The sequence below is a fragment of the Cyrtonyx montezumae genome, unplaced genomic scaffold (genome assembly GCF_038088225.1).
Source record: "Cyrtonyx montezumae isolate F1298 unplaced genomic scaffold, pur_monq_1.0 scaffold_3, whole genome shotgun sequence".
In the NCBI taxonomy this organism is placed as follows: Eukaryota; Metazoa; Chordata; class Aves; order Galliformes; family Odontophoridae; genus Cyrtonyx; species Cyrtonyx montezumae.
Window position 1 is genome coordinate 43,278,198 of NW_027072034.1, and position 26,267 is coordinate 43,304,464.

General features: G+C 43.3%; 2 protein-coding genes across 7 annotated transcripts in view; one reads left to right on the plus strand and one right to left on the minus strand.

Annotated features, from left to right (window-relative positions):
* The window catches only part of OFD1 (OFD1 centriole and centriolar satellite protein), a 28,090-nt gene extending 22,250 nt beyond the window's left edge, over nt 1–5,840 (plus strand). Inside the window, exons 18-22 of the mRNA XM_065741364.1 lie at nt 1,376–1,495; nt 2,542–2,693; nt 3,784–3,951; nt 4,673–4,743; nt 5,733–5,840. Coding sequence (XP_065597436.1) covers nt 1,376–1,495; nt 2,542–2,693; nt 3,784–3,951; nt 4,673–4,743; nt 5,733–5,778 — 557 coding nt within the window. The 3' untranslated portion in view covers nt 5,779–5,840. The remainder of the gene's footprint in view (nt 1–1,375; nt 1,496–2,541; nt 2,694–3,783; nt 3,952–4,672; nt 4,744–5,732) is intronic.
* A 1,476-nt stretch (nt 5,841–7,316) lies between these two features.
* GPM6B (glycoprotein M6B) overlaps nt 7,317–26,267 on the minus strand; it is a 103,305-nt gene continuing 84,354 nt past the window's right edge. For 4 of the 6 annotated variants that reach the window (XM_065741404.1, XM_065741401.1, XM_065741405.1 and 1 more), the window contains 6 exons: nt 18,477–18,663; nt 15,196–15,352; nt 12,112–12,283; nt 10,498–10,571; nt 10,120–10,185; nt 7,317–7,872 (listed from right to left, as the gene is read on the minus strand). In XM_065741404.1, the coding sequence (XP_065597476.1) occupies nt 7,723–7,872; nt 10,120–10,185; nt 10,498–10,571; nt 12,112–12,283; nt 15,196–15,352; nt 18,477–18,663 (806 nt within the window). In that variant the 3' untranslated portion in view covers nt 7,317–7,722. Of the gene's footprint in view, nt 7,873–8,718; nt 9,520–10,119; nt 10,186–10,497; nt 10,572–12,111; nt 12,284–15,195; nt 15,353–18,476; nt 18,664–26,267 lie in introns of those variants that run through there. The other 2 variants (XM_065741403.1, XM_065741406.1) reach the window with 1 other exon arrangement.

The following is a 26,267-nucleotide window of genomic DNA, read 5'->3' on the forward strand; positions in this document are numbered from 1 at the left end:
TTACTGTGGTCTTCCAGTACCTGAAGGAGGCATACAGGAAAGCTGGGGAGGGACTTTTTATAAGGGCAGGAAGCAACAGGATGAGGGAAAATGGTTATGAACTGGAAGAGGGCAGATTTAGACCAGTTATTAGGAAGAAATTCTTCATTCTTCACTCTGGGGGTGGTGAGACACTGGAAGAACAGGTTGCCCAGAGAGACTGTGGATGCCCCGTACCTGGAAGCACTCAAGGCCAGGCTGGATGGGGCTGTGAGCAGCCTGGTCCAGAGGGAGGTGTCCCTGCCTAGAGCAGGGGGTTGGAACTACATGATCTTAAAGATCCCTTCCAACCCAGACCATTCTGTGATCCTATGGTGTAAGGGTGACAGTAGAGAATGTGGAAAGCCTTGTAGTCAGACTGTGAGCAAGCTTTAGCAAGAACAGATTGAGTATTGGCTGCAATTGCTTTTAGTTATGTGCTGGTCTTAAGGACGTATTGCGTCTCTTTCTGTCCATCCTTACAGAAAGGAGTGACTATGTATGAAGAGGTTTGTATTTTTTTTTCACTGTGCAGTAGCCATGGTTCTTGCAGTACTCGTCTGTTTTTCCTGCTAATGCAATCAACAGATTTCTAGAAATTAATGTTAATATTTAACCAGAACCTATTTGTGTTAGGACTTTTTTTGTCTTATTTCAGCATTGCAAATACCCTGAGACATACTGCTGCTTCACAGGGGAATCATTTTGTTGTTGAAAACCTTATAATTTAAAGCTGAAGAAAGGAGGAAGGGAAATAATATAGGAGAACATTTTCTTTTGTGTGTAATGAGCCATCGTTATGGTCTGATGTAAAACACACGGAATTGAGTTGCCTGGGCAAAGCTGGTAGTGCCTCTTGTTGCCTGTGTAAAAAGCTGAAAATGCTCTCCCTCATACCTGTGCTTCACTGATGCTCTGGCATAACTTGTGCCCTGAAGAAGGCAAGGATCCTAATAAAACGTGGGGGATAAGGTCATTAAAAGCTGTTTTATGTGAGCGAAACGGATGAGTTAAGTTCGGGTGTGTAATTTTTCTGTGGTCTGCGTCATGATTATGTAAAGAAATGAAAACATTTTGGTTTTCTATTATATATTTATTCACGACTCTGTTTTGGCTTTGTAAACAGAGGCGTTCCAATAGCTAATTTAAAAACTAACAATCCAGTAATTAAATAAGCAAGCACAGCCTGTGATAATTCTTCATCCTCAGGGACGTGGTCAAGTTGGAAGGAAAACGCTCAATTAGTGCTTATATTTATGAGCTCCAGTGCAGCCATTCCCACACTTTGTGTCCATTCCCTTTGCTCCGCTATTGTGATTACAGAACAATGAAGCCATTGTTGGTGTTTCTTCTCCAGATCAGGGGGACATTCCGGAGCAGTGTGAAAGTGATGTCTCGCATCCATCCGGGGACGCTGTCAATGCAAACCGTGTCACGGCCACTGTGCGACCAACAGCCACTTCGCTGCGGGACCTGAGTGAGTGCTCAGCTCAGAAACAAAAGTGAATGCCCCTTTTAGGTGTCAGCTGTGCAAAACAAAAAGCTAAATATTGAACGTTCTGTAGGTCGGGCTGCTGGAGTGATTGAGAACTTTTCCCAGTAGCGTTACGCAGTGAAGGAGGAGGAACGTTTTCCTTTGCTGTACTCCACGAGGATGACTTTCTTTGCCCTAATTTTGGTTAAATGTGTTTATAATATTTTTACGTCCTCCCCATGCCTCTTTCTCTGGCTTCTCCAGAGAGGATTTTGATTCTTCTTTTGACCTTTTCTAGAATGATTATTAAGTATCATCTCCATTCTTAGGTTTGGGGTGTTTTTTTGTTGTTTTTTTTTTTGTAGTATTTTCTGTACTATGTGTGTGGATTATTGCTTTTTTTTCTCTCAACTCCATTCACAAACTGTTACTGCAGCACTGATTTAATTCTCTGGGTGGATGAGGGTCATTTCAGTGCAGCCTATGGGGCTTTTCTGGATAGCAGCACCATGATTACTTTTATTTAGAGAGGAGCTTGCGAGCTTCTAACAATCCCCAGTCTTTAGTTTGCCCATTAAATTGCCATCTGAATGCTGTGCCACTAACGTGGCTTTTCAGTATCCTGGTCACATAGGCAGTCTGTCTTGCAGTAACATGAAGCGATTTTTCAAGTACTTTATAAAGCAAAGAATTAGATCCTGCCATATTGCTGAGAGGGAAAGAAAATGGCACGGGCTGTAAGGTAACAGATTTAATGAGGAAGTTCAAGATCGGAATGAGAAACGCAGAGAGATTTGTCAGCTCTGCAGCCCCCACTCGGGCTCTCCTGTTCAACTCTTGGGCACTCATACATCAGGCTGAAATGTATTGAAGTGGAAAGAAACACTGCCCCATATATAACTGTGGTGTACATATAAAAAAAAAAATCCAGTTGTTTTTCATTTACCCTTAATGCTATCCAGGAACCTTTAACTTGCTTGAATGCTACTGTAGTAGATTACAGAAGTGTATATAAATCATATCAGAGAGGTTGAAATAATTTTTCACAGCTGTGTTGGACCGAAGAGAGACTGAAGCACAAGACACAGAAGACAAATACTGGGAAGAGGAGAGGAAAGCCAGAGAAGAAAGGAGAGAGGGAGAACAACGGGGAACTTGGGAAAGGGAGCAAAATGAAATGGAAGAGCTGAAAGAAGAGACGGTGATTCAGTATTTTAATTTCTGAGAATAATGGGGCTTTGTACTGGCGTTATTATTTTAGATGTTAAAATAAATGCTGGTTAGAAGTAGATGTTATTCTTCTCGTAGATGAAAGTAGTAGAGGCAAAGTTCTCTTATGCATTTGTATGACTAACCAAAGGATCTTGCTACATTTTGTTGCACTGAGTAACTTTTTCACTGGAAATGGATGCTTATTATTCTGTGCTTCATGTAGGTGATTCATGTTCATACAGTTTCCTATCGAGAATGCAGATGTCACCAGACTGTATGGGAACTAGTGATACACTTGTCGTCTTTCTGGTCTGCACTTGCTGCTGTGTGACATCACCAGAATGTCTCAGTGTCCATCTGTTCATAGGTTCATAAGGTTGGAAAGGACCTACAAGATCATCTAGTCCAACCATCCTCCTATCACTATCCCTACCCAACTACTAAATCAAATCCCTTAGCACCTCATCTAAACGCTTCTTGAACAGCGCTAGGGATGGTGCCTCAACCACCTCCCTAGGCCTTTGTCAGGGTAGCTACCTTTAGAGTGCTCATGGGGAAGTAGAAGCTACAAGGAGACTGTATGGAATTTGTTTAAATCCCTTTGAGCTGATGTAGCACATGCTGAAATAGCATTCTGGGCTTCTGTGTGCTGTGTAACATTTTGTTTGCTGGGATTTTTTGTTGCTCCCTCCACTTTCTTCCTCTTCCCACGCTTAAGTCCTTGGTTAATTCACCTCAGTGAATTACACAGCCTCCCTGTGTCAGCCCATCTTCTTCAGTCCACGTGCAGTTGTCCACCCTGGCTTAGATCTCCAGCCATGGAGAGAAGCTGAGATCTCAGTCCTCACAGTCCATCCATTCAGAGAGGGTTCTCTTGAATGAGGCTTCTTGAATGTGACTCTTGGTCCTGAACAGAACGTAGCAAATTTAATGCTGTTCACACTGGCAATGTGTTGTTTATGGCTTGTGTGTGTTGTAATGGCTGTTTATGCTAAGTTGGGCATTAAGTCCTGCGGGTGTTCAGGTGTAAAGGTAATTTTTGGCATCGTCACTAAGTTTAATCTTTTTTTATCTTAAAGTGGATCCAGGACACGATGAAAATTGACGAAGAAAAAGAAGATGAGGGAGAGAAATGTGAAAGCAAAAATTCTGGTGCTGAAGAACTTGTAAAGGATTCTACTCCTAATCCACTAGAAAAATACATGAAGATAATTCAGCAGAGGAGAGAGCAGGAACTGGCACATGAGGTGATTATCCTTAATAAAGGGGCCCTCGAAGTGTATATGTATATTTTTAGATACTAGGACTGTATTTAAACATAAATAGGTGCTCAGTTTTTTTAAAAGCCTGTGTTTAAATATGGTATTTTGAAATGCTAATTAAAATGCAGCAGTTGGGATCTATACAGGTCAGTTTGCATTTCACTGCCACAGCTGAGCCTGGTGACAGCTCGAGGAGGGAAGGGTTAGATTGGATATGAGGGATTGGATGTTCTTCACAGAGAGAGTGGTGAGCTTCTGGAACAGGCTGCCCAGAGAGGTTGTGGGTGCCTCGTCTCTGCAGGTGTTTAAGACCAGGTTGGATGCGGCCCTGGGCAGCCTGGTCTAGTACCAGATCTGGAGGTTGGTGGCCCTGCCTGTGGCAGGGGGATGGAACTTGATCCTTCGGATCCCTTCCAACCCAAGACAGTCTATGATCCTGACAGAATTCAGGCTGGCAGAAAGAAAAACGTGACCTGATAGAGCAAGCACAAGGGTCAGAGTGACTTCTTTGATAACAAAACTGCAGCGTACTTTTTTCTGTCATTATCCCAGACTGTTTTTCCTACGCTCTGTTATTCTACATGCAGTGCTTCATTGGCAGAAACGGGCAGGCTCTTCCAGAAGCCAAAGAGCAGAAGCAGTTACTACTCGCTTAACCCTTGATTTAAGAATCAGTTACAGAGTGTGTTTTCCTCTTGGCTGCCAGGATTTGAAAAAAGAAGAAATACACGAAGTATCACTCATAGAGGGAATCACCTCTAGCGAAAAAGATGACAGGTAAGGATCTAGTGTTTCTTCTAATGACTTCTGCTAATAAATACAGTGTGAATTAAGGCTTAGAAGACATTTGCCTCTCAAAAAGAAGGAAAGTAAAAAGCGACAAGCTAGTAATAAAAAGTAAAAACGTTGGAATAACTGAGGATCCTCCCAGTTTCCATACGGGTAAACTGTGGAAATAATTAGGGTCTAGGAACGTACGTTCCATGATCTGGAATAGCTGTTTGCAATTAAAACTTTTTATCTGCAACCGAGTAGCATTTCAGTTTCTTCACAGAGAACTGAAGCCCAAGGGATTCTTCCTGGGTAACGACCCGATGAAAGTCTGCCTGTGCTGTGCCTAGCAGATAGTCTGCTATTTGCATTGCTCCAGCTTTGATTTATGTGAAGCAGTGCGGACTTGTGACAAACCAGTTCACACGCTGTTTCAGAGAGGTGTCTGGCAGCCTGTGCACATCCCGCGTTTCCTGTGGTTACCTCCAGAGATCAAGAAAGATACGTCGCCTTTAGTTGCTCGACAGGGGAAAAATCTCTCTGTGATAGGGGAAAAATATATATCAATCCAATATTTCAGTTTATTTGAAGGTGCAGAACTGAAAATGTATCCAAGGAAACAATAACTCGCGCTATACGCGTGATTGAGTGAAGTACTGTCTGTCCCTTTGCAGTGCTGTTGTACGCATCAGCCCTTATGCTGGTTCTGCTGGATTACACCTGCACGGTGTTGTTGTCCCTGGGTGAGCACTACATCAGTATGAGATGGGAGTGGTACCGGCTAGGGGAGGTGGCCCACACCCCCACTGCTAAAGGCTTGCTTGCTCACCTCATGGCAGCAGCACAGATGGACGTCAGCTAAAGCAGTGCCTTCGTGCAGGCTCTTAAATTGTGCTGTACTATTTAACCTGCTCTTTACAGCAAATTGCATATTTAAAACAAGAAGCTGCTTAGGCCTCACAGCGTATTTTCCTCCCCTCCTGTCCCACGTACAGCGCTGCAGGCGTTTCTCACGGAGACGACGATGACAACTTCTGGTGAACAAGAGCACTGTTTGTTTTGTACTGCATTAAACGGGATTTTAAAACATCTTTCTGGCTGCAAAGGAGTGGGCAACAAGGAACAGAACGTGCTTCGCTTCAGATCGGGATACCAAAACAGAGATGTGCAGAGTAGCCACAGGTCTGTTTAAAATAAGCATACCACGAGCATTGTCTATTATCTACAAATATTTATTTTAACACTTGGATGTAACTACAGGAAGCCCTTGGCACTGATAGAAAATATTGATTCACTGTTAGGTTACAAAAATTTATACATAGCAAAATTTAATGCTCTTTACATAAAAATATTAGACTACTTAAACAAAACTTCAAAAACTCCCAGTAATAGCTACACTGAATTAGAAAAGAATTAGGCTTTAAGACACTGCCTCCATTATTACCCTTATGCAAACACTGGGCTAGAACATCACCTGCATTGCCGTAGAAATGTCTCCTTCATGCAACAGGTAAGAACACACACTAGGCTATTTGTCATATTTGCTCTACACCGACCAACTCCGCCCCCCTTTTTAAACTGTCAAATCAGACTTCAATACTGAACAAAAAAAGAAATCATAGTTGAAGTTAACAACCCTCCCCCCCAACCCCCAGCCCAAAACGTCTCTTCGTTTAACTCCGACTTCAGGAAATTTTGTGCTTCCTCTCACTTACACTCAGCAAGCAGTCCAAACTATCAAACCACACGTCAGCGTAACATGGGCATGACTTCAATACTCTTTTTTTTTTTTCCCCCCCAAACGAAATTTACTTTTCCCCCAACATTTATATATATATATTTATATATATAATATAGAACAAACACCAAGTATACCATCACTAATACTCAAGATATCACTGAAAGCTTCTGAAATAAACATTAAATAGAAGGCAGACTCCTATGGGAAATGACTTTAAGATGGCACCGGTCTGTGTCGTCGTTTTCTGAACACCACGTTTTCTTAATGATGTGCTAATTAATTTGTAGAAAGGAAAACACATTAAGCACTGACTATAAGTTTGCTAAGCACCAAGATAGAGAAAGGTGGACATCCTGTGTTCTGATTTATGGCTGTCATCGTTACTGTTTATGTAAAACTCTGCAAACTTTCTCATCTGCTCACTTGGAATAGTCGCATCAGTGTCATTTTAATAAGGTAACACTTTTCACTTACTTAAAACGTAGGATAATGGTCTCCTGCTGCCATATAAATGCTAAGACATTTATAGAAAATAAATATTAAGGCAAAGCTGACATTTATTTTCAAAGAAGGGGATCATTATCCAGATCCAAGCGTCTACATTCCATTAAATAGCTAAGAAGAAGATTAACACTTGGGACAGCTGCGCAACACTCGGGGAAGCACAGGGGAGCGACTGCTGCACCGTAAAAAAGTGTGGCACAAAAGTAGATGGCTGTTCCTGTGGCCCCGTGGAAAGAGTGCTCAGAGAGCACCCTGTCACATCTGAGGAAATGCTGTGGCAGCTGCGCTTGCAAATAAGCACAGGCTGCTGTCAGAAAGCTCATCCAGCCGGGTTCACCTGGTATATAAAGCGAGATCCTAAATCACGTGTGCCTGCCTCTAAGGGCTGCACGGCTCCCTGCTTGCTTGCTGGTTTGGAGCACCTGCCACAGTTTTGTGCGGGAATTCATGCTGCACGGCAAAGATCAAATAGCACAAGTCTCAAAGAAGAAGAATTTGGTCACTCATTGTGAAGTGTTGCCTTTTAAAATGCCTGGAATAAAACCTCCATTCTCTGTATGAAAGGATGGAAGATTACCCATGGGAGGATTTCCCTACGAACGTGTTCCAGGAGCTTGAACGTGAAGCTTTTACACTTCTCTATAATTTTGTTTGGTAGACACACATCTGTACTGCAGAGCAGCTATCTGTTGATTTGTCAGAGCTACAGAATTCTTCTGCTGAATTACTGTGGCAACCATTTATGTGTAAGAATTGAGTTGCTCTTTTGACCGAGACTGGATATCCTGAAGCTCCTGCTCTTCTTTAGCTTTGATATCTTGGTAGGCCTGCATTTTGCTCGCATCCTTTAAGTAGGCCCAGTTAGAAGACAGTATCATGAGGAAGTGGATCTGGAAGAGAAGGGTGAGCATGATGGCTAGTGAGCATGTCAAGAGGCAAAGCAAGCTGCTAGTCAGATTAATAGACGCTCTTTATAATAACGACCAAAAAAAAACCAAAAGTTACTCTACGTTAATAAGCATTCCGTTATTAAAACGAGCACAGAGGCTGTTTTCAAAGGTCCTCTAGAATTCTGCATGCTAACATTTAGGCCGGTTATTCACAACTCAGAGAAAGTTAGTACCACAGTAATTACATGAGCTACAGAGTTGTACGGATTGATTAAAATGCAGAATGGGGGGGAAGTGAGAAAAAAAAAACACACCAACAAAGCACGTTTGCTTGTACGTGGCAATTTAGATCTAGCCAACTAGAGGTGCTCAGAAAAGCTGCTTCCTAAAGTGGTGGTGCTCAGGAATATTCAAGCCCAGATCCTGGTCACTCTTTTCCCCAGACAAACAGATGAGAACTCCACCCCACCCCTTGGAAAAAGTCTGAAATTGTAAACAGTTTTATTCAGGTGAACGAGGCTACAGTAACACATAGAAAAGTTAAACAACAAAACACGAGTCCAAAACTAAGCAAAAGCATGCACGCTCTGGGTTAAGAAGTCTTAATCGTGTATTGTTACAACTACATCATAAACCCCCATCATCTATCTTCAGGTGAAAACTCTTTACACATTGTGACTGGGTTTTTTTAATCGTGGGGATTTTTGCTACTTTGTGAATTCATCTCTTCCCAATTTCTTTTCTCCACACTTCATGCAAAAAAAAAAAAAAAAAATCTACTTCTGAAAACATCATTGATTTGCTTCTCCTCTTTCCGCCCCCCAGCAGTGTAAAAAAAAAGGTTTTGCTTCCTGTGCAGTCATACTTACATTTTTGAGATCTGGCTACTGAGAAATCAGTTACTAAAGTGCAAGCCACACAATAACAAATTATTTATATGTTCTTTCTTACTAGCTTGGGGCCCAAAAGCAGAATGTGATTGTTTGACGCCGAGCTAATGCAGGATGTATCGCCTTCCAGAGAGGGCGAGATTTGGCAATTGTTTGGAAATGAAATCAAAGAAAATAATCAACTTAATCGTTCACGCACCAGAAATGCAGCCAACTAGTTCTCAGTACTGGAGCTTTTCCTTTCTGCCAAAGGAGACTGGCACTGCTTTATTACTCTTTTTATTTCCTATCGTGTACGTTTTGCAGGCTCGAGGTTTTTGAAGTTGTCATTCACGGTGAAGAGTAAATGAGTCATCCCGTTCCGGATTATTTGTTTTAGAGAAGAGTGTTGGAAAGCAAAATGGAGTGTTCAAATGAAAACATCCCATCTTCAAAAGAACAATTTGTGAACAGTCCTACAGTAACTGAATCCTCTCAACAAGACGGAATAGCCAGATCTCATCCACATCATAGTTCATATACAAGAAGTCATTTTATTAATCTGATAAGCTAAATGAGGCTTATTGAAGCTATTTACAATTACTGAAACAAAATTCAGAAAGCTAGACTTTTAGCCTAGGGTGTCAGTGGTATTTTTCAAGCTACACAATGCAGCTCTTTACTGGGCTTATACAATTTAGAATTTAGTGCAGCAATCTTCCCGACTCTTAAACTTCAAAACAGCATAGTTATATGTAGTAGCCATCATGTAGATCAGCTGGTGGAAGAGAACAAAATACAGGAGAGTAAGACACAACGAGGTGACGGCTCAAGCCCACTTGGGCAACTGTCGATACTTTTACAACAGATGCTATTTGGAGCTTCTTCCAGGGTCAAGATGCAAGGTAAATTACTCGCCATTTATCCCCTGAGTAGAATCTACATAAAGGCCAAAGGCTGTTTTGCCAAAGAACAGGGACTCTTACAGCTGGACTTGGCACTGCAGGGTTGGACTGGTCAAACTGCCTGAGTGCAGACATAAGAACACGAGCATAGAAGCTATCGAACCCATAAGCTATAGGAGTGAAAAGAATTGGTGGACACAAAAACATCAGTCGTGGGTAGAAATGGGGTTGTAAAGGGACACGTGAAGAATTTTTTTCCTAAGCATAAGGGTAGGTGGATTAAGACGACTTTCTAAAGCAGAAATAATTTGTAACGACCAAAGCGTAGCAGCAAATAAACAGATGATTACAGCTCGCCCTCCTTTCTGTGTAGTGTCACCGCTTTAAAGATGTATAAAATTTGGTCTTAAAGCATCTTAAGCCTGAAAGGAACACATTTTACTGTAATAAAAAAAGTAAAAATTTCTACCCACCAATGCTATGACAGTGGCACCAGCTCCAGCACAAGCCACAATAAACAGGTGATAGGACATGTAGAACTAGGGAGAAAAACATGTTAAAACAATTTAATTAAAGTAATCGAGCATGGTATAAAATGCATTTCATCTACTGCAAAGAATAAAATATGCTGCTTTCATAGCAAAGCGTTCAAAACTTTAAACAAATAGAATGCTTAGAAAACACCCATTTGTTGGATGCACAGAGGCGGAGTACTTTCATTCAGCATTCTGTTTAAATCAATCCCTTTGTGCTACTACTAGTAGTTTCCTCAAGAAAGTGCCACCAGCTTCGTCACTGCCCCGTGCCTCAGCGACCTGGAGGCAGAGGTCACACACAGGGCGTCTGCGTACCTCATTCGTGTTGCAGATGTTCTCCAGGATGGGACCGCAGGCTTTGCCAGGGACAGCGTTCCACGGGATAATACCTGAAACAGCACAGCAGAAGAAATGGCTCATTTCAGGAATCGGCACACACTTTCTGTTCCTTTCTCTTCTTTTCCTCCCACTTGCCAGTCGCGTTCCCATTTTGGACATCCGCACACTGACCAGCACAGCTTTGAACTGGCAGGAGGAATTAACTCACTGAAACTACGCTTTCTCTTCATACCAAGGCTTCCTGCCAAGCTGTGTTCTCAGATGTGGCTTTCCCACATGGCAGCCAAATGGTCTGTTTATGCACTTCAGGTCCAGAATGAGACTGGAGCTGCGTGTTCCCTGACTGGGGACTGAAGGGGATCATCTGCATCTTAGAGACACCTGGCACCATGCAGGACAGCAGTCCCTTACAAGGTTAAGGTTTACTCCACCAGAAAGCAGTGAGAGCTGCTACAAGAAGTTCTGGATCGCTGTGCCTCAAATACTCCTAATTACTTCTCTTACATGACTGAAAATCAGAAAAGTCAACAGGATCTTGAGAGTTTAAAATAACCTGAACTTGTAGACCTGTAACAGATGTAAAGCTTAAGCAGAAGCCATGGCTCAAAAAAGGAAAGCGGCACACTGCTTCCACAATATAACCTACATTTCAAACTCAGCTGGTTGGGATTAGCAGCTCTGTAGGGAGCAGTTCACTGATACTATCTCAGGACGGTATGGCTTTCAGAAAGGAAGACTTCACAGGATTTACTTTAAAGCCACTTTCTTCCCTGCAACTGCAATGTACAGTTGAAGGCATTTTCAGCTACAGCTGCCCCAGAACGGAAGGCACCTCAGTGGCACAAGCAGCCACTTCTGTGAGCAATCAGAAAGCACTAAAAATTCAGTAATATTTGAGGCAGACCATTCACTGCAGGCTTTTGCTTTTTAGAGAATCATAGGCTCGTTAAGGTTGGAAAAGGCCACTTGGGTCATCAAATCCAACCACCAACCCGTCACACCACACCCACTGACCACATCCCTCAGTGCCACACGCACACGGTTCTTGAACACCCCCAGGGACGGTGACTCCACCACCTCCCTGTGCAGCCTGTGCCACTGCCTCGCTGCTCTTTCTGAGAAGTGTTTCCTAATATCCAACCTGAACCTCCCCCCAGCACAACTTGAGGCCATTCCCTCCTGTGCTATCTGAAAGTAACTGAAAGTAGTTGTTAAAGCACAATTCGAGCACTATGTAAAAACATCCTTTTGTTAAGAAAAAATACATGCAGATAGGTTCAAGAAAACAGAATCTGGTTCTCTCAGCTCTGCCTCTAAGCAGTTTATTTTGAGGCCAATCTATTTTTACACCTAATATTACAGTATTGGAAACTGCTACAGAATCATTTTAGATAAATGACTTGCCAGTTCAGTTGAACTGATTGCATCTGGAAAGAGATCAATGTAATCTGAATTAATTAGAAAAGCAATAACACATTCAGGGATACAAGATGCTTTTCCATCGGGTTCATTTGATAAAGCTGAAACAAAACTACTGAAGGCAGACCAAGGAGAGAAGATAAAGTTTTTAATCAGGATTTGAGTAAGTACCGTATTGCCTGATATCCACACAGATCTGGTCCCCTGGAACCGTCATGTTTATCTGAAGAGATTTGATGACTTCGCAAGTTGACCATATGTTATAGAACATAAAGACAGGCACAGCAGAGAAGCCAAAGACCCCGAGCCAGGCCACTCCAAGCACGTAGGTGAGGAAAACAAACTGGGCAGAGAAAAGACACGCACTTCACATTTGCTCTTTGAAAAGAGTACTTGAATTTTCCTTAAAAATGCTTTGATACAGTCTCCAAACATACTTTCAGAAATTAAGTAATACAGTATATTAACTGCCATTAAAATAAGCCTTTTATTTCCATGCGTATGAATAACTTTAGCTTGAAAGTATCTTGCTGCTCTCAGCGCTGCAGAGAAAGTAACTCAGGCATTTCCTTTCTCATCAGGCTGCTAGAACCAACAGTGCAACCTCCTGAGCGAGCAGCACGTTCATTTCTCAAGAGTCTCAGCGAGGCAGGGATGCTGGCTGTAGGCTAAAACTGACAGGATGCCAACAGGAGTCAGTATAAAGATTTTTTTTTTATTTTGTCAGCTATAATAGACCAGCACCTCCATGCAACTTGCAAATCACAACAGTAGTGTGAATCAATGTTTACAGAGCTCTTCTCTGCTCCCTGATTTACTGATATCAATTTTGAATGTAACAGTTGAGAATGCCTATTTTTGAAAACATACCACGTTCATTACAAACCAGAAAGCTGGAATTCATCTAATACACGTTGCCAGGAAGAAAATTACTTACTTCAACCTCAGAGAGGGTCGTGGATTTTCCCAATGATTCTTGCTGGTTTGTGTCCTCTTTTTACAAAAAGAAATTACCTGCATTTTCTTTGGTGAGATTACCAGCTACGGCACTCACTGCTTTGGAAATCTCCAGCTTCCTCTTCCCAGTGGACCTCCTCTCTCTTCCCTCTTCTTCCATGTTAAGTTTTATGGTGAGGTACTACTCAGAGCTCTGGCATCCCCTCCAAGCTTGCCCCTCCTTGAGAGGGTTTGGAAACAACTTGCCAAAAGGGGAATCCCTTTTTTACGTCTTGTATGTCCCCTTCACACTGTTATTTGACTCTAGGTGGACTTGGAAGGCTTTACTTTGCAGCAGAATGCTGACACTGTACTCCTATCTGAAACCTGTGAGCTGGTGCAAGGATGGGACAAACTGATGAGGGGAACTATCTCAGCCTGGCTCCAAACTGAACAAATCCTGCAGCTGAGGAAGTCTGCATCCTCAGAGGTGTGTCCAGCCACACTGAACAAAGCTGGAGATCTTATAGCAACGGTTCAGCATTTGGTTAGGCTTTCTAGGGAAAGAAGGTGATGTAGGTGGGAAGTACCTGTAAAACTAAGACAAACACGCCCCCCCCCAAAAAAAAAACAAACAGCTTGTCTCGAATTTATATACCACTGAACTGAAATACCCCATTTTGTGCCACATGCTGGAAGGTTGCTGACTGGCTTTTAGTATCAACCAAGTAGATCAGTTTAAAGGGTTTCTGTATCTATGCTATGAATATAACGTGGGCTTGCATGTGTGTATTTGAAATGTCCGTGAGAAGGAGAACACAAAGCCTTCAATTCCTAAAATAGCTAGGAAAAAGCACAATCAATCTCACGTGTAATAGAGATAAACTTTTGGAAACAGTTACTGTGCGTCACCGCAGCCAGGAGAAACAGCTCAGCCAAGTCAGAAGTCTGTCTCCTGTAATAATCCTACACAACAAGAAGGGGACTGCCCCTAGCTTAGTGATGGCGCTGAGGAAAACGTAGAAGTTCTTGATCAGATCAGCACAAAAACCACTGGATGACCCAGAGCTGCTGCCTGCACTCAGCCACAGCCACCAGGCTGCAAAAATCTTATTTCTGCTCACCGACCTTGTGATTCTCTGTGTGTCACACTGGTATTCGTGTACACAGCTGACAATCATGTGCTTGCAACTGCCCGACTGCAGAACCAATTATCCACAGTAATGGAATGCACACATGTCTACGTTTCCACTGTGTTTTGCATCTTTGGAAAAATGCTGTTTCAGACAGTTTTGCTCCACAGCAGAGATACTTTCCAAGAAAAAGAGCAAGAGAATTGCAGCTTAACTGGGAAATGATCAGATGCCTTATTTTTATTAGCTCTTGAAAAACTCAATAAGCATCCAACAGCACAGCAGAAAATTGTTAACCTTCATGAAAATAAACACGCATCTTCTTTGTATTTAGCCAGCTGAAAGTACACATTTTTTAAGTACAGGATACAGGCTGTATATTAAAATGCAACCATCACATCAAAAGCCTCTGCTCTTCTCACCCACACTTTCCCATGGGCGATCTGTCACACTGCTTATCTTCCTCCAGAACTACGAGCTTTGAATTCAGATTTACAGAAATGGCTTTGAAATCCTGTCTCAGAAACACAGTTACGTTGCTGTTCTTGCAAAGTGCGCCCTAGGGGGCAACGTGGGTGAGAATCTGAAGTTTTATTTTTAGTTAAACTTTGTTTAAAATGCTTTGCTAATACAGAAGAATACTGAAGGGAAGAACAGCTTGTAACTAAGGCTCTAAAAGTGTTTCAGCTTTGCAAAAAAGACTCGTTATTACGTCTGTATCCCTTCCGCCATCTGCAAAAGCAGGGCGAAAATATTTGATTCAAGTGCAGTGATGTTGTGAAGCTTCATTCATTGATGTCTGTTTGAAGGATCCAGACATCCTCATGTAGAATAGACTGTGGAAGTTAGAGGCAGTCTGCTATTTAAATAGCTCTGCAAACCATAGCCCTTTTATAGTCTGCCCGTACCACTGTCAGCACACACCACGTTCAGAACTGCAACAGTAAGTAGAGCTTTAGCAGGGGAGGCCCTGGAAGCACCACAAAAGTCAACATAAAGAGTCTGGATTTGACTGAGTATCCCTGAAGTTCAAAGAAAGATCAGCAGCAGGGATTGGCTCTGCCCACCCATAAGGAGTTACGGGCAGCAGCATGACACTGTGGTTCAAAAACACGGTCAGTATCAAACAGAGCCCGACGGGTTTTAGCTAGGAATGGCAACTGTTCCCACTCCCAGCACTACTCACCATTCCACTGATGCAGCGGCCACAGGCTGTTGTTTTGAACTCTCCATGCAGCTCCTTCACAGCACTCGTTGTATAAAAGCCTTCTGCCAAAAGGATTATCCCATATAAGAAGAAAAACGATGCAATGCCATAAATTACATACTGCATTAGCTGTATTCTGCAATGGAAAAGAAAAAAAAGATGCAATTAGATTTCAATCCTATTAAAACAAAGCGAGCCTTCCCTAAACTTAACAGGTATGGGACAAGTCATTTTTTAGAATCACGGTTCAGGGCTCTTTCATGCATTTTCAGCAAGTGGGCTGCAGGAGCGTGCTATGCCAACTGCCCCACTGCCACAGGCGTGCCCTGCTGATGTTCCTAAGTCCTGCACCTGCTCGAGCACCTCCTGTTCACGCTGCGCTTCCTGCGCTGAGTGCTGTCAGTCGTAAGCTGGAGGCCTCCACCACACAGATGCGCTTTCTTGTGACTGACACCGAACTCAGGGAATGTCTGATAGCTCCAGCACTGGGACAGTGCACTGAGGCAGAAAAGGCTGGAGCTGATCTGCTGGCTGAGCTACCAGGCTCTGTGCTGGTTCTCTGGGCTTGGGAGAAAGAAGCTGTCTTTGAAGTTTACCCACTTCTTCCTGTAAAATCCAGTTCATGTGTGCCTGCAGATGTCTGTAAATTGCGGTAGTGAGTGTTCTTGAGGAAAGTTCTCCACAGCCCAGGAGGGTACTTCCAAGCAAGCAGATTGCTTCAGCACCTTAAGTCACACTTAAGCTCCCCTAAATGCAGGTAAATGCATGAAAGAAATGTTTAGGCAATCCTTCCATTTGAAATGTGCAGAGGAAGGCTAAAGGCACGTGGCATAAGCACTTCCCTTGGATCTTATCTGAGGAGATTCTTGATTCCCCAGAAACCTACCACTGGCAGTGACACTCTTCAGTGTTTTTATTCTGACTGGAACAGTTAACAGAAAGAATCATCCATCAGCAATCTCATCACAGATACAGCAATGAGATGACTGTTTTGAGGGACCAGAATGGCTGATCTTCTATACAACAACTCTTCTGGTCTTCAAAAATCACACTTGATCATAAAATAATCATAGAATGGTCTGGGTTGGGTGGGATCTTCAAGATCATCCAGTTCCAACCCCCTGCTCTAGGCAGGGACACCTCCCTCTAGACCAGGCTGCCCAAAGCCCCATCCAGCCTGGCCTTGAATGCTTTCAGGCAGTGGGCATCCACAGTCTCTCTGGGCAACCTGTTCCAGTGTCTTTTCACCTTCACAGTGAATAATTATCATTAGCACTAACTTCTCTACAAGCTACAATGTATATATGTGTATGTTTGTTGGGATAGCAATTTTGAATGAAGCTATTCATAGAACAGAAAGATTAATTTTACAGATCCATACTGCTTTTAATTTTTTTTAAGGGTAAATATACATACGTCTTTCCTCAGATGTATTTTCAGTTCTTACTACTCTCCCTTAACTGTCTGCCAGCACAGATATGCATCTCCAAGGAACACCTGCATGATTTAGCTTCATCTGAAGAAAACTGATTTCCACAATTTACATAGTTAAGGGTTATCCAGACAGAATGCACACCTCGTGCATCAAAACAGGATATCCATCATTTAAAATTACAGGTGGAAGTGAAGTAGCATTTATGTTTATTTTCCAAACTGATTCAAAATAACAGGATAAATCCATTGCACCTGTGCTGTAAAGCATAAAGAAATTAACTCATTTGAGGGACAGTAACAGAATTCATTTCACCGTTGCTGTAACAGTCTAGGAGATTCTATGCACGTCACTAAAAATTAGCAGTATGAAACCTAGCTAAAAAAAATGATTATACAAATGGTGGCCCACTAGTATTTACATCTCTTAGCCTTAAAGTCTATGCCTTTTTCTGTCATCTCATCTCCCCAGCCTTTCTCATTCAGCTTCCACAGAGCCAGAGCTCTTTGGTAGGAGCTGCACAGCCCCCAGCTGCCGAGGCTGCCTTGGCAAGAAATCCTGTCAAGAATTCTCCAAAACTTGTGCACGTTGTGGCTACTTTTGCAATTTCATTTGCAAATGCTAAGAACAGCTGCTCATTGTTTCTGTCTGAATTTTTATGCTAATGGCAGCGTCCCTGCGCCTCACACAACAGAGGATGCAGTGTCTAGCAGCAAAAGGGGGGGGGGGGGAAGGAGGGCATGCAGTCACAGGGGACTCCAAATTTGGGTCCTGGAAGGGAAAAAAGCCCCCAAACACTGTTGTAGGCAGTGATCTCTGAGACTGCCACAGTTCATCTCTTCCTGTCCTCTGACTCAGTACCTGCAGATTGATAGGTCTATGTCCACAAGAGCTACAAGGGAGGCTGGACTCTAATACAGAAGTCTTCAACTGGTATCCTAAAAGCTGGGTCTTAGGGGCAGACGAGCAAAATCCTGCTCAGCACAGGGCATACATAATTCCCACATGGTGCTGGGAAGAGCAGCATGCATCCAAGCCACTGATGGATAAACTCAGGTCCTCAGAGTTAAAAGGAAATGGATATTTGCTTCGTGAGGCTGGATGCTGACCACAGGCTCTGAAACAGGCTTCTCCAAGAAGCCTCAGGAACGTGAAACCCCCTAATATTTCACTGGTGGTCATTTCCAAAACCTACAGCAGCAAAGACATGCATTTAAGCTACTGGTAAGAATTTACACTCTCCTTTCTTCTTGCTTTTTTGTCCAGTGCATGATACCCATCCAACCCACCTTCTTCTGAGGGGAGATAGAACAATATTTCTCAGCTACTCCTGTTATCCCTTCAAACTTTGTATCGCCAGTAAATACTATTTCTTCAGGTTTTATTTACTTTCATTAGAGCCAAGATCTTTCCCCCATAGTAACGTTCACCCCTGCAAGTAAGAACCAATAGCCTCATGATTCCAACACATTCAGTTGTGAAATCTAATACAAGGATGCTGCTTCTCCACTCCGGGCACATCTTGGCCTTCTTATGGCTGACAGAAGTTGGGTATAACTCTGGAGCAGTAGGTATAATGCACACGTTTTAGATGTCTTTGAAATTGATGTAATGAGCACAAATGGGTTAAGCAGGATATACACACACTATTTCTTTGTGTGTAAACACTGAACAACACCAAAAGACACCCGAATGTGTTGGGCAAACAAGCAAACTAATACTTGAGGATGGAAATGGAGATGTGAATCCATCTCTACCTGCTCAGCATGAGGGCACTGTGATGAACAATGGGTCCTCCCCAAACAGTGGCAATGGGAGGCATACTTACACTTCACTCAGCAAAGCATGGTCACTGGCAGTCGTGGAGAAGTGCTGCTCAAGGATGGACACGGTGCCTGTGAGCGCCACGTGACCACAGCCACAGAACAAGGCGACCCCCGAGAAGCAGAGAATGGTTGCCACCAGCGAAGCATATGGCACTCCTCCTAGGCACTTAATGCAACATTCAAAGCAACCTAAGCAGGAGAGAAAAAGCAAAAGAAAAGTTATGAGCAAAAAGCAAATTCTAAGGGAAAAGAATATTCACAGTCTGCTTGGTAAAAGCCAGGGGGAATAAAAGACCCAGACACTGTCACTGCACTAAGCAAAAATCTATAGATGGTGCAAGAAAGCATCACCCTTTAAACAGCGACCTACAGATCTGTCAGAGTGAGCTCAAAGCCCAGAAAGTGGGCTGAGTACTCTCAACTTTACGGGATCGAGAGTGGATCGATGAGACAGCCTGTGAAATGGAAAAGGAAAAAAGCAGCTTGTCTGAAGTGGTCCACTGCAATCCAGCTGCCTCACCACAGTTTGGTACTGCTGGTATTAAGAACACGAGCACCAGGTGTGCTGGCTCTGCTCTGAGAGCTGGAGAAGCGAACACTTGAGCCAAGCGAAGCTTTCTGGAGGAATGAAAGATGTGTGGAACACATGGCAACACCTAACTACTCCACACTCTGCCATGGCTCCTGAGTGTCTAAATCCATATATGAACACAGAAAAAATTAGTGGGTGCTGAAGAGTAGCAGTTTTTATTGAGTAGCGAGATGGAGTGGAATTACACAGACAATACACTTCCAGCTTTATAAGATGCTCTGGATTTACAGTGATCCCTGAGCACAGTCTGCAGTAGCATAATCATAGTTTTAATGAAATTTATTGCCTAAGCAGTCTGAGTGAGCAGAACAACCCCCCAGAACCGCTGCTGGCAAACGCTGCAGTAAGGTCGTGGCAGCCGAATTACCAGGCTCCTCCTGACCGTGCTGCCTGAAAGTCCATCTGCTTGCAGAGCTGGGAAATGTAAATCGGAAACAAACACAGCTTTTAACTGTGTTATAATGGCAATGGCAATCCATACCAATTCATTACTTCAGGGTGACGGCATTAAGCTGTCTCCATTAACGTACATTTCATACAACTGCGCAAAGCACAAGCCATTAGGGCCCCGCTCGATGTGTGCCTGGCGTAGCACACCGATCCTACTGAACGGCACAACATGAAAAAATCACGTGCAGGTATGGGACCCACACATCCCAACGTCCTTAGAGTCCTATCCCATGTCACAAGTGTAAAACTCTCCATTCTGAATGCCACCAGCAAGCACCCAAGTCAGGCTAGAGCAGCTACCGCCCGGGGAACAACCTATGACATGCCACTCTGCTAACTATGGGCAAGGTGTAATTGCACGGGAGCAAGACTGGGAAGCATTTGTAGCTGAGTCCATAGCTGTAAGCCACACAGTGGTTGCTGCCTCCGGGACAGAAATGCAGCAACCACCACAGACATGGCAGTGGGACACTCAGGGACAAGGCACAGCAAGCAAACGCAGATGGGCACTATCACAGAAAATCATCCCTGGTTTTCACCTTATCAGAGAGGTCCAAGGTTGAGTTCAGACAGCAAACCTTGCAGAGCAAACCTCAGCCGTGGTGTCTGGGGGATCGCAGTCCCCAAGTCATGTGTCAGGCACGAGGGCAGTCCTACACACGAGGCTGGCTCACTGCCCTCTGTACCTGCCTCCACATTGGACCCAAGTCTCCAAGAGTTAACCCCAGAAACTGCTGCATTTGACTTGAGATCAGCACTGAAGGCCTGCCTGCCCAAGTCTAACAGCACAGCAAGCCAGAGTGTGTCCAGCAATGCAGGGCCACAGCCTGGCACAAAATGGCCTCTCAGGTTCTACTGTGAAGGAGCAGGCAACCTAACACCTGCTTGCTGGTTGGTGGGCAGGAGACCTTTGAGCAATCTGATGGTGGCAATCCCCCCCTCCCTCCCAAGTCACTAGCAGCAGCACATATCGTCTTTGTGGCTGTACTCTTGTGTGTCCCACCCCAATGGCCCAAGTAAGAAGGCACACCACAATATTTGGATGGTCTTCATTGTATCAGGTCAGACCACAGCCAAGGGCCATCCTATGATGTCTGCAGGGCAAGGCAGAGGAAGCTGCCCAAGCATGGAACTGCAGGAACCTCTCACATGAATCAGGAGGCACAGGGCCTTCAGCTCACAGGGGAATCACACACAGCCAGCTTCCACGTGAACAAAGCAGCCCCTTTCCATGAAACAGAAGCCGTTTGGTTGTCGATTGGGCACCCCCAATCAACACCAGAGCTTCTGCACAGACTCTTGCTGGAAAGTAAATTCACGCCCCACATGGACAACAGAGCTGGTTTTATGTACTTATATACACACACATATATGTATCAAATAAAAGAAGGGAGACTTTCAAAACCAGCTAAAATCAAAAGTTCATCAAGCACTAAGACAGTCTTATCTGGACACCCAGACTAGCACTGAAGTAAGACGGGATTTCTTCCCAAAAAGAAAGCTTCCTAGCCAACCTGCTTTATGATCACTCTCCCCAACCCCAAGCCAGCAAGAACCCATACAGTATGACTGCAAACCCACAATGCTGTCTGCCTATTTCACAACCTCTTTTACAAATGAGCTTGATAAAACACTGATGACAAGTGCAGATGGAAGCCTGTAAACTAAAGCTAACTAAAATAAGTTTAGTTCCAATTGTTGTTTTTTTTGTTGTTGTTGTTTTTTTTACTTCCCACAAAGCCAACATGCAGAAGTTTTCAGCTGTACATCCACTTCTAGCACAGCGGAGTGTTTTAAAATGATTTAAATACGAAACTGTGCAGCACAAATAACCATCGCTGCATCTCCCCTTTCAATGGCCATTTTGTGCAAGGCATCACTAGAACCTTTTGTGCGACTCAGCAGAATAAAAACATTTTTTGTCCCCAGGCTGGTGAGCAGCAGTTGCCATGGAGGCAGGTTAATAACAGCCCAATGATTTGCCCAGGGCTGCCTGTGATCTTGGCTACAGATTTAACACACTCTCAGAAGGAGGCCAGCTAAAACAAGGACTGAGATTATTCTCTAGGGAATGAATGCTATTAAACACACACGCACACACACACAAATATTCTTGCTAAAGGACAAAAATAAAGAGAAAGGAAGAAAGACAGGAACCAACTATTCTTTTAATCTCCTGGAAACTATCAGTCACAGGAAATTGGTAAAGGATGAACCTCCGTACGTACACAAATCAGCAATTGGTTGCTTAATGTATGAAGAATAATTATATAATCTACCCAGCAGCGTACAGGCTGCTACATATATGCAGGGGCTTAGCCATTCAATTTCCCATGTCAAACGGCAATTGTGTGGCTAAACCTTCTTTGGTACTTTAAGTACGGCTTTAAGGTTTAAACTCAGAAAAGCAAGGTAATGCTGAATTAATGGAAAGAGGCCTTAGAAGAGAGAAAAGAGGAAAAAAAAGGCAGTAATTCTCAGACTCTGACTCATCCTACTAAGTCGAGATGGACTGGAACAACCATGTCTGTGCTAACAAAATGACAAAATGCAGTACGGGATCGGTTAGGTGTCATGGGTATGCCCAGGGCTTTCTCTAGGAAGTTAACACTAACATCAGCTCTGAAGGCCAGGCTTGAAAAGCTGAGACAGACGCACTTCCACAGAGCCATCACTCAAAGCAAAGCATGGTGAAGAACAGCACCTCCTAGACAGAAATCCAGCCTGTCTTCTAATGTCCATGACTACTTCAAGGTTGAACTAGTGCTTCTGTACCTCTGGTAGAAACCACTGATACTGTAAGGCCTTAAAAAAAATAATGATGGAATAAAGAAGACCTAAAACATGGTTGGAAAAGCTCTCCATTTCAGGCAATTAAACTCCATGCTCCTATGGCCACTTTCTCAGTTGGCTCCCACCCTTTTTCCTTAGAAGTTTAATTTCTTCTCACATAAATCTGTCTTTCTTTTTTTTTTTAAAGATGAAGCAAGAGACACTTTTTTTTCCTCATTGCTTACTCCCTGCAATTACATAATTGCATTTTTAGGAATCCTGGGGTGTGGTACGTCTGCCCAATTTACGCATGGAAGAAGTGCCATGGCCTCTTCCACCCCAGCAGCACCACCTCTGCTGTGTTCAGCACAGGGCTCAGGGGGTAAGAGCTGGGGAACTGCTTTCACAGTAAGAGTTGCAAGAGACCCGAGGGAAGAAAAAGCACCAGATAACATCTTAAATGCAGTCACTGCTTGTAAATGAGGTTCATTATTACACATCCACATGAGCCCTATGTTGGGAGCACTATTCTCAATTCACATGAGAGGGGAACTCAATACTTTACACTCATCTCCTCTTTCCCCAGCGCTGAAGATTACCTAATGCCAAACGTGCATAATTACCATTGGAGCCTTAAACCATGGATCTCTGTCAGAAAATTAACCGTATGTCAATGAAAACAAATGCCAGTTTTACTTTCTGCCACCTACTGTATTTTTTTAAATCTCCATTCTGAATGGCTTGTGCATGGTAGGATGTACATTTTTGTACCTTACAGCGTGATTGACAGCTGCGGGGGAAGCAGCGAGGGATGTGGGAATATGCCAGTATCTCTGAAGCAAAACCAGCACTTGCCTCCTTCTCTCTGTGAGAACAAGACAGTATCTAGCAATGAGATAACTTCCAGTTCTCACAGCTGTCACCCACACTAACTGCCAAGGGTCAGCAGCAGCAGTACAATAAGATATTTAGCCTTACAAGGGGGTAAGTTTAAAGCATGTGACAACTTTCCCTTTAAGCGTTCTCAGGGACACTCCAATAAAAAGCCTTTGTGTTCAGCCACTTGAAAGTCTTAGTTAAAGCTCTCTTCTTACCTGCTTCTCATCTTAAGCAGTGCTGATTTACAAAATATAACACAGAAAGCTAAAACCTCTGTTATAAATTATGAGAAATGCTCACTCACCACTGTCATGGATCAAGTACATTAAATAGACTAAAGCAGTAAGCTCAAGTAGAAGACATCCTTTGTTTTCCTCCCACAAACTTACTGAACCTCTCAAATAAAAGAATTTCAAGTTCAACCTTTCCTACTTTTCTATTTTTCTTCTCCTCCACTCAGAAGAGCTATGAATTCAATTTCTACTGAAAAAGAGCTCTTCACAGGAGCCAAAAAACTTCACATAGGGGTGTGTCATTCTAGCTGGATCGACTTGTAAATTAATATATTAATACGTTTTCCTAAGCAACATGAATAGTATTGGTGATGAAGATGACACAACCTTTGTAGACTGCAGCCAATGGGGCTGTCACAAAAGATCAGAGCTGAAATCCAGCAACACTAAAATATTCCATCCTGCATAGTGGCTAGCAGGAGATGTTTCTAGTGCAAACACAATGAGATCTGGATCCAGTCAGCCCCAGCCTGATCTCTGCTATTTAGCAGCTACACACTCAGCACTGAAGAACAAGGATTATGTACTCTTCTCTAAGGGTTACCAGTCTTATTTGCAACTTCTGCAGATATTCTTGATGCACCTGAGCTACTCTGTTTCTACGCTGTTAGTCACACAGCTGGTTCCTCACTACTGAGGACATTTTTTACTGTTAGCTGATCTAAGTGTGCCATCCTTCCAACTTCACTAGATGCTTCCGCACTCTTGTGCAGCACAGAACTAAAACCCCTTGCCTCTTGTCTCCTGTGCTGAAAGTGATGCAGAGAATCCACGAAGAACAAGCATTTCAGAGCAGGAAAGCACCAGTACCAAACCCCTTTTTTAAATCCACAAAGCACTAGGTATCTATGAGTAATAAGCTGTTCCTGAATATTCCAACAGTAAACTAGCACTTTTATTTTTTAAACAAAATCAACAACAACAAAAATCCTTGTACAGTTTATCGGGCTGGTTTATTTCTTTCTTATCACTGAAGAATCATAGAATCATAGGGGTTGGAAGGGACCTCAAGAGATCATCGAGTCCAACCCCCTGCCAAAGCAGGTTCCCTACACCAGGTAGAAAACATAACATATATGATATGATATGAATTGGAAGAAAGGCCTTTTAGCAATGCAAGATTTCTTTCTTCTAGATGCTATTAAGTGACACAGAGAATACTCCAAAAACGGAAGTCTGTACACAGAACCCCCTTTCCAACAAAACCCAAATCCAAATTGTCACTTAAAGGAAAAAAAAAATCCCGCTGCAGGAAGCAGCAGGTTAAATTCAAGACCTGTTTAGTGCCAGGACAGACACTCCGAATAGACTTTTTAAGGACTTCACCTAATTTATCTTCTTCAAATTTATTGAAATACATACACTTGCTATTTATTCCATTCCCAGCCTTCTGCAAGGCTCATTAAGTTCACAGGTGCTCTGTAGGCATCATTTTTAGACAGCACAATCTATAAAATATGAATCTCTACCACCACGCTCGCAGCAAGCACCCTTCCCTGGTGGGTTGCTGTGTGACAGTGAGGAGCTAGACCTGCACGAGAAGGACACTGCCACCCCGTGAGATTGCAGCACCAGACAATTGCTCTTGCCCAGCTTCATTCCCTTGCACAAAGGTCAGGCAAAACAGTATCAATTTTAATTCATGTCTCCTCTGTTTTCCTTTTGATCCATGAAACAATGCAAATTACACCAGAAGAAATGCATTTGATTTATGCTATGGAAAAGGCCTTACTTCCAATTGGTATAAAAGGGACCCCTTGAGGATGGATATTTTTTAGCTCTACGCTACCACCGGAGAAGAAAATTAAGTAGATGCTTTAAAAAGAGACTTCTCACAGAAGGAATGGCTCAAGCAGTACTGATAAAAGCTTTGGCATTATTCTTCCTGCAGACTCGATCTAGTAGTCTACTATGCAAAGCAGCCCCTTGGGACACTCGCACAGCCTGAGCATGTGGAAAGGCTCATTGATACACAGAGCTCAAAGAGCAAACATATTGCATCAGCTAGGGCAGCCTCTGGTCCAAGCTGTGCTGCAACTCTCAGCCGTCGGACCATCAACTCACTGCTTAAGATGTCTGAAGACATTCTTCCTCACCCTCACCCTGACCTTCCTCCCCTCAGTTCACCTATTTTTGCTTTCTTGGAGAAGCAATCAGCAAGGTCAACGTGGACAGATTTCTGCCTCAGTAGCTGGTGGATCAGGCAATTATTGTGCACAAGCTCAAGCCGAAGAGGTGAAACAGATGAGCAGAGTGCCAGAGATACTCAAATGCCTGGAATTCCATGCACGCTCACTGGGAGAAGCATAAAAACACCTAAGCACTTCAGGCCCAAGGGTCACTCAGCAGTTTTGTAAAATATTCTGTAATGATATCAGTGTTTCCCTGAGCAAACTCCCCTCTGATCCACCTGAAACTTGGAAGACGTCATTTCTAAAGCTGACTTGATTTAATCAAGGGCAAGTACCTTACCTGGAAGACGGGAGTTGTGGATCTTAGCTCCACCTTTCTGGCAGTCATAACTGACCTCACCACCAGCCATCACCACACAACTTTTTCCACATTGGATTTCAGCCATCACTACCAACTGCTTCCCCAGATGCCTCCTCCTTAGCTACAAAGAAGTAAACAGAAATAGGGCCTCTCCTTACATAGAGATAAGGGGGCATTCTGCCAAGGGGGTCTAAGATTTGCTAGGTTCATCCAACAATGGAACAGGAGAACTTACAAGAAACCTGAATGACTACTAGAGACTTGCAACAGCCACCGTGTAAGTATTTCCCCAGCTGATGTCCCACCATGTCAAT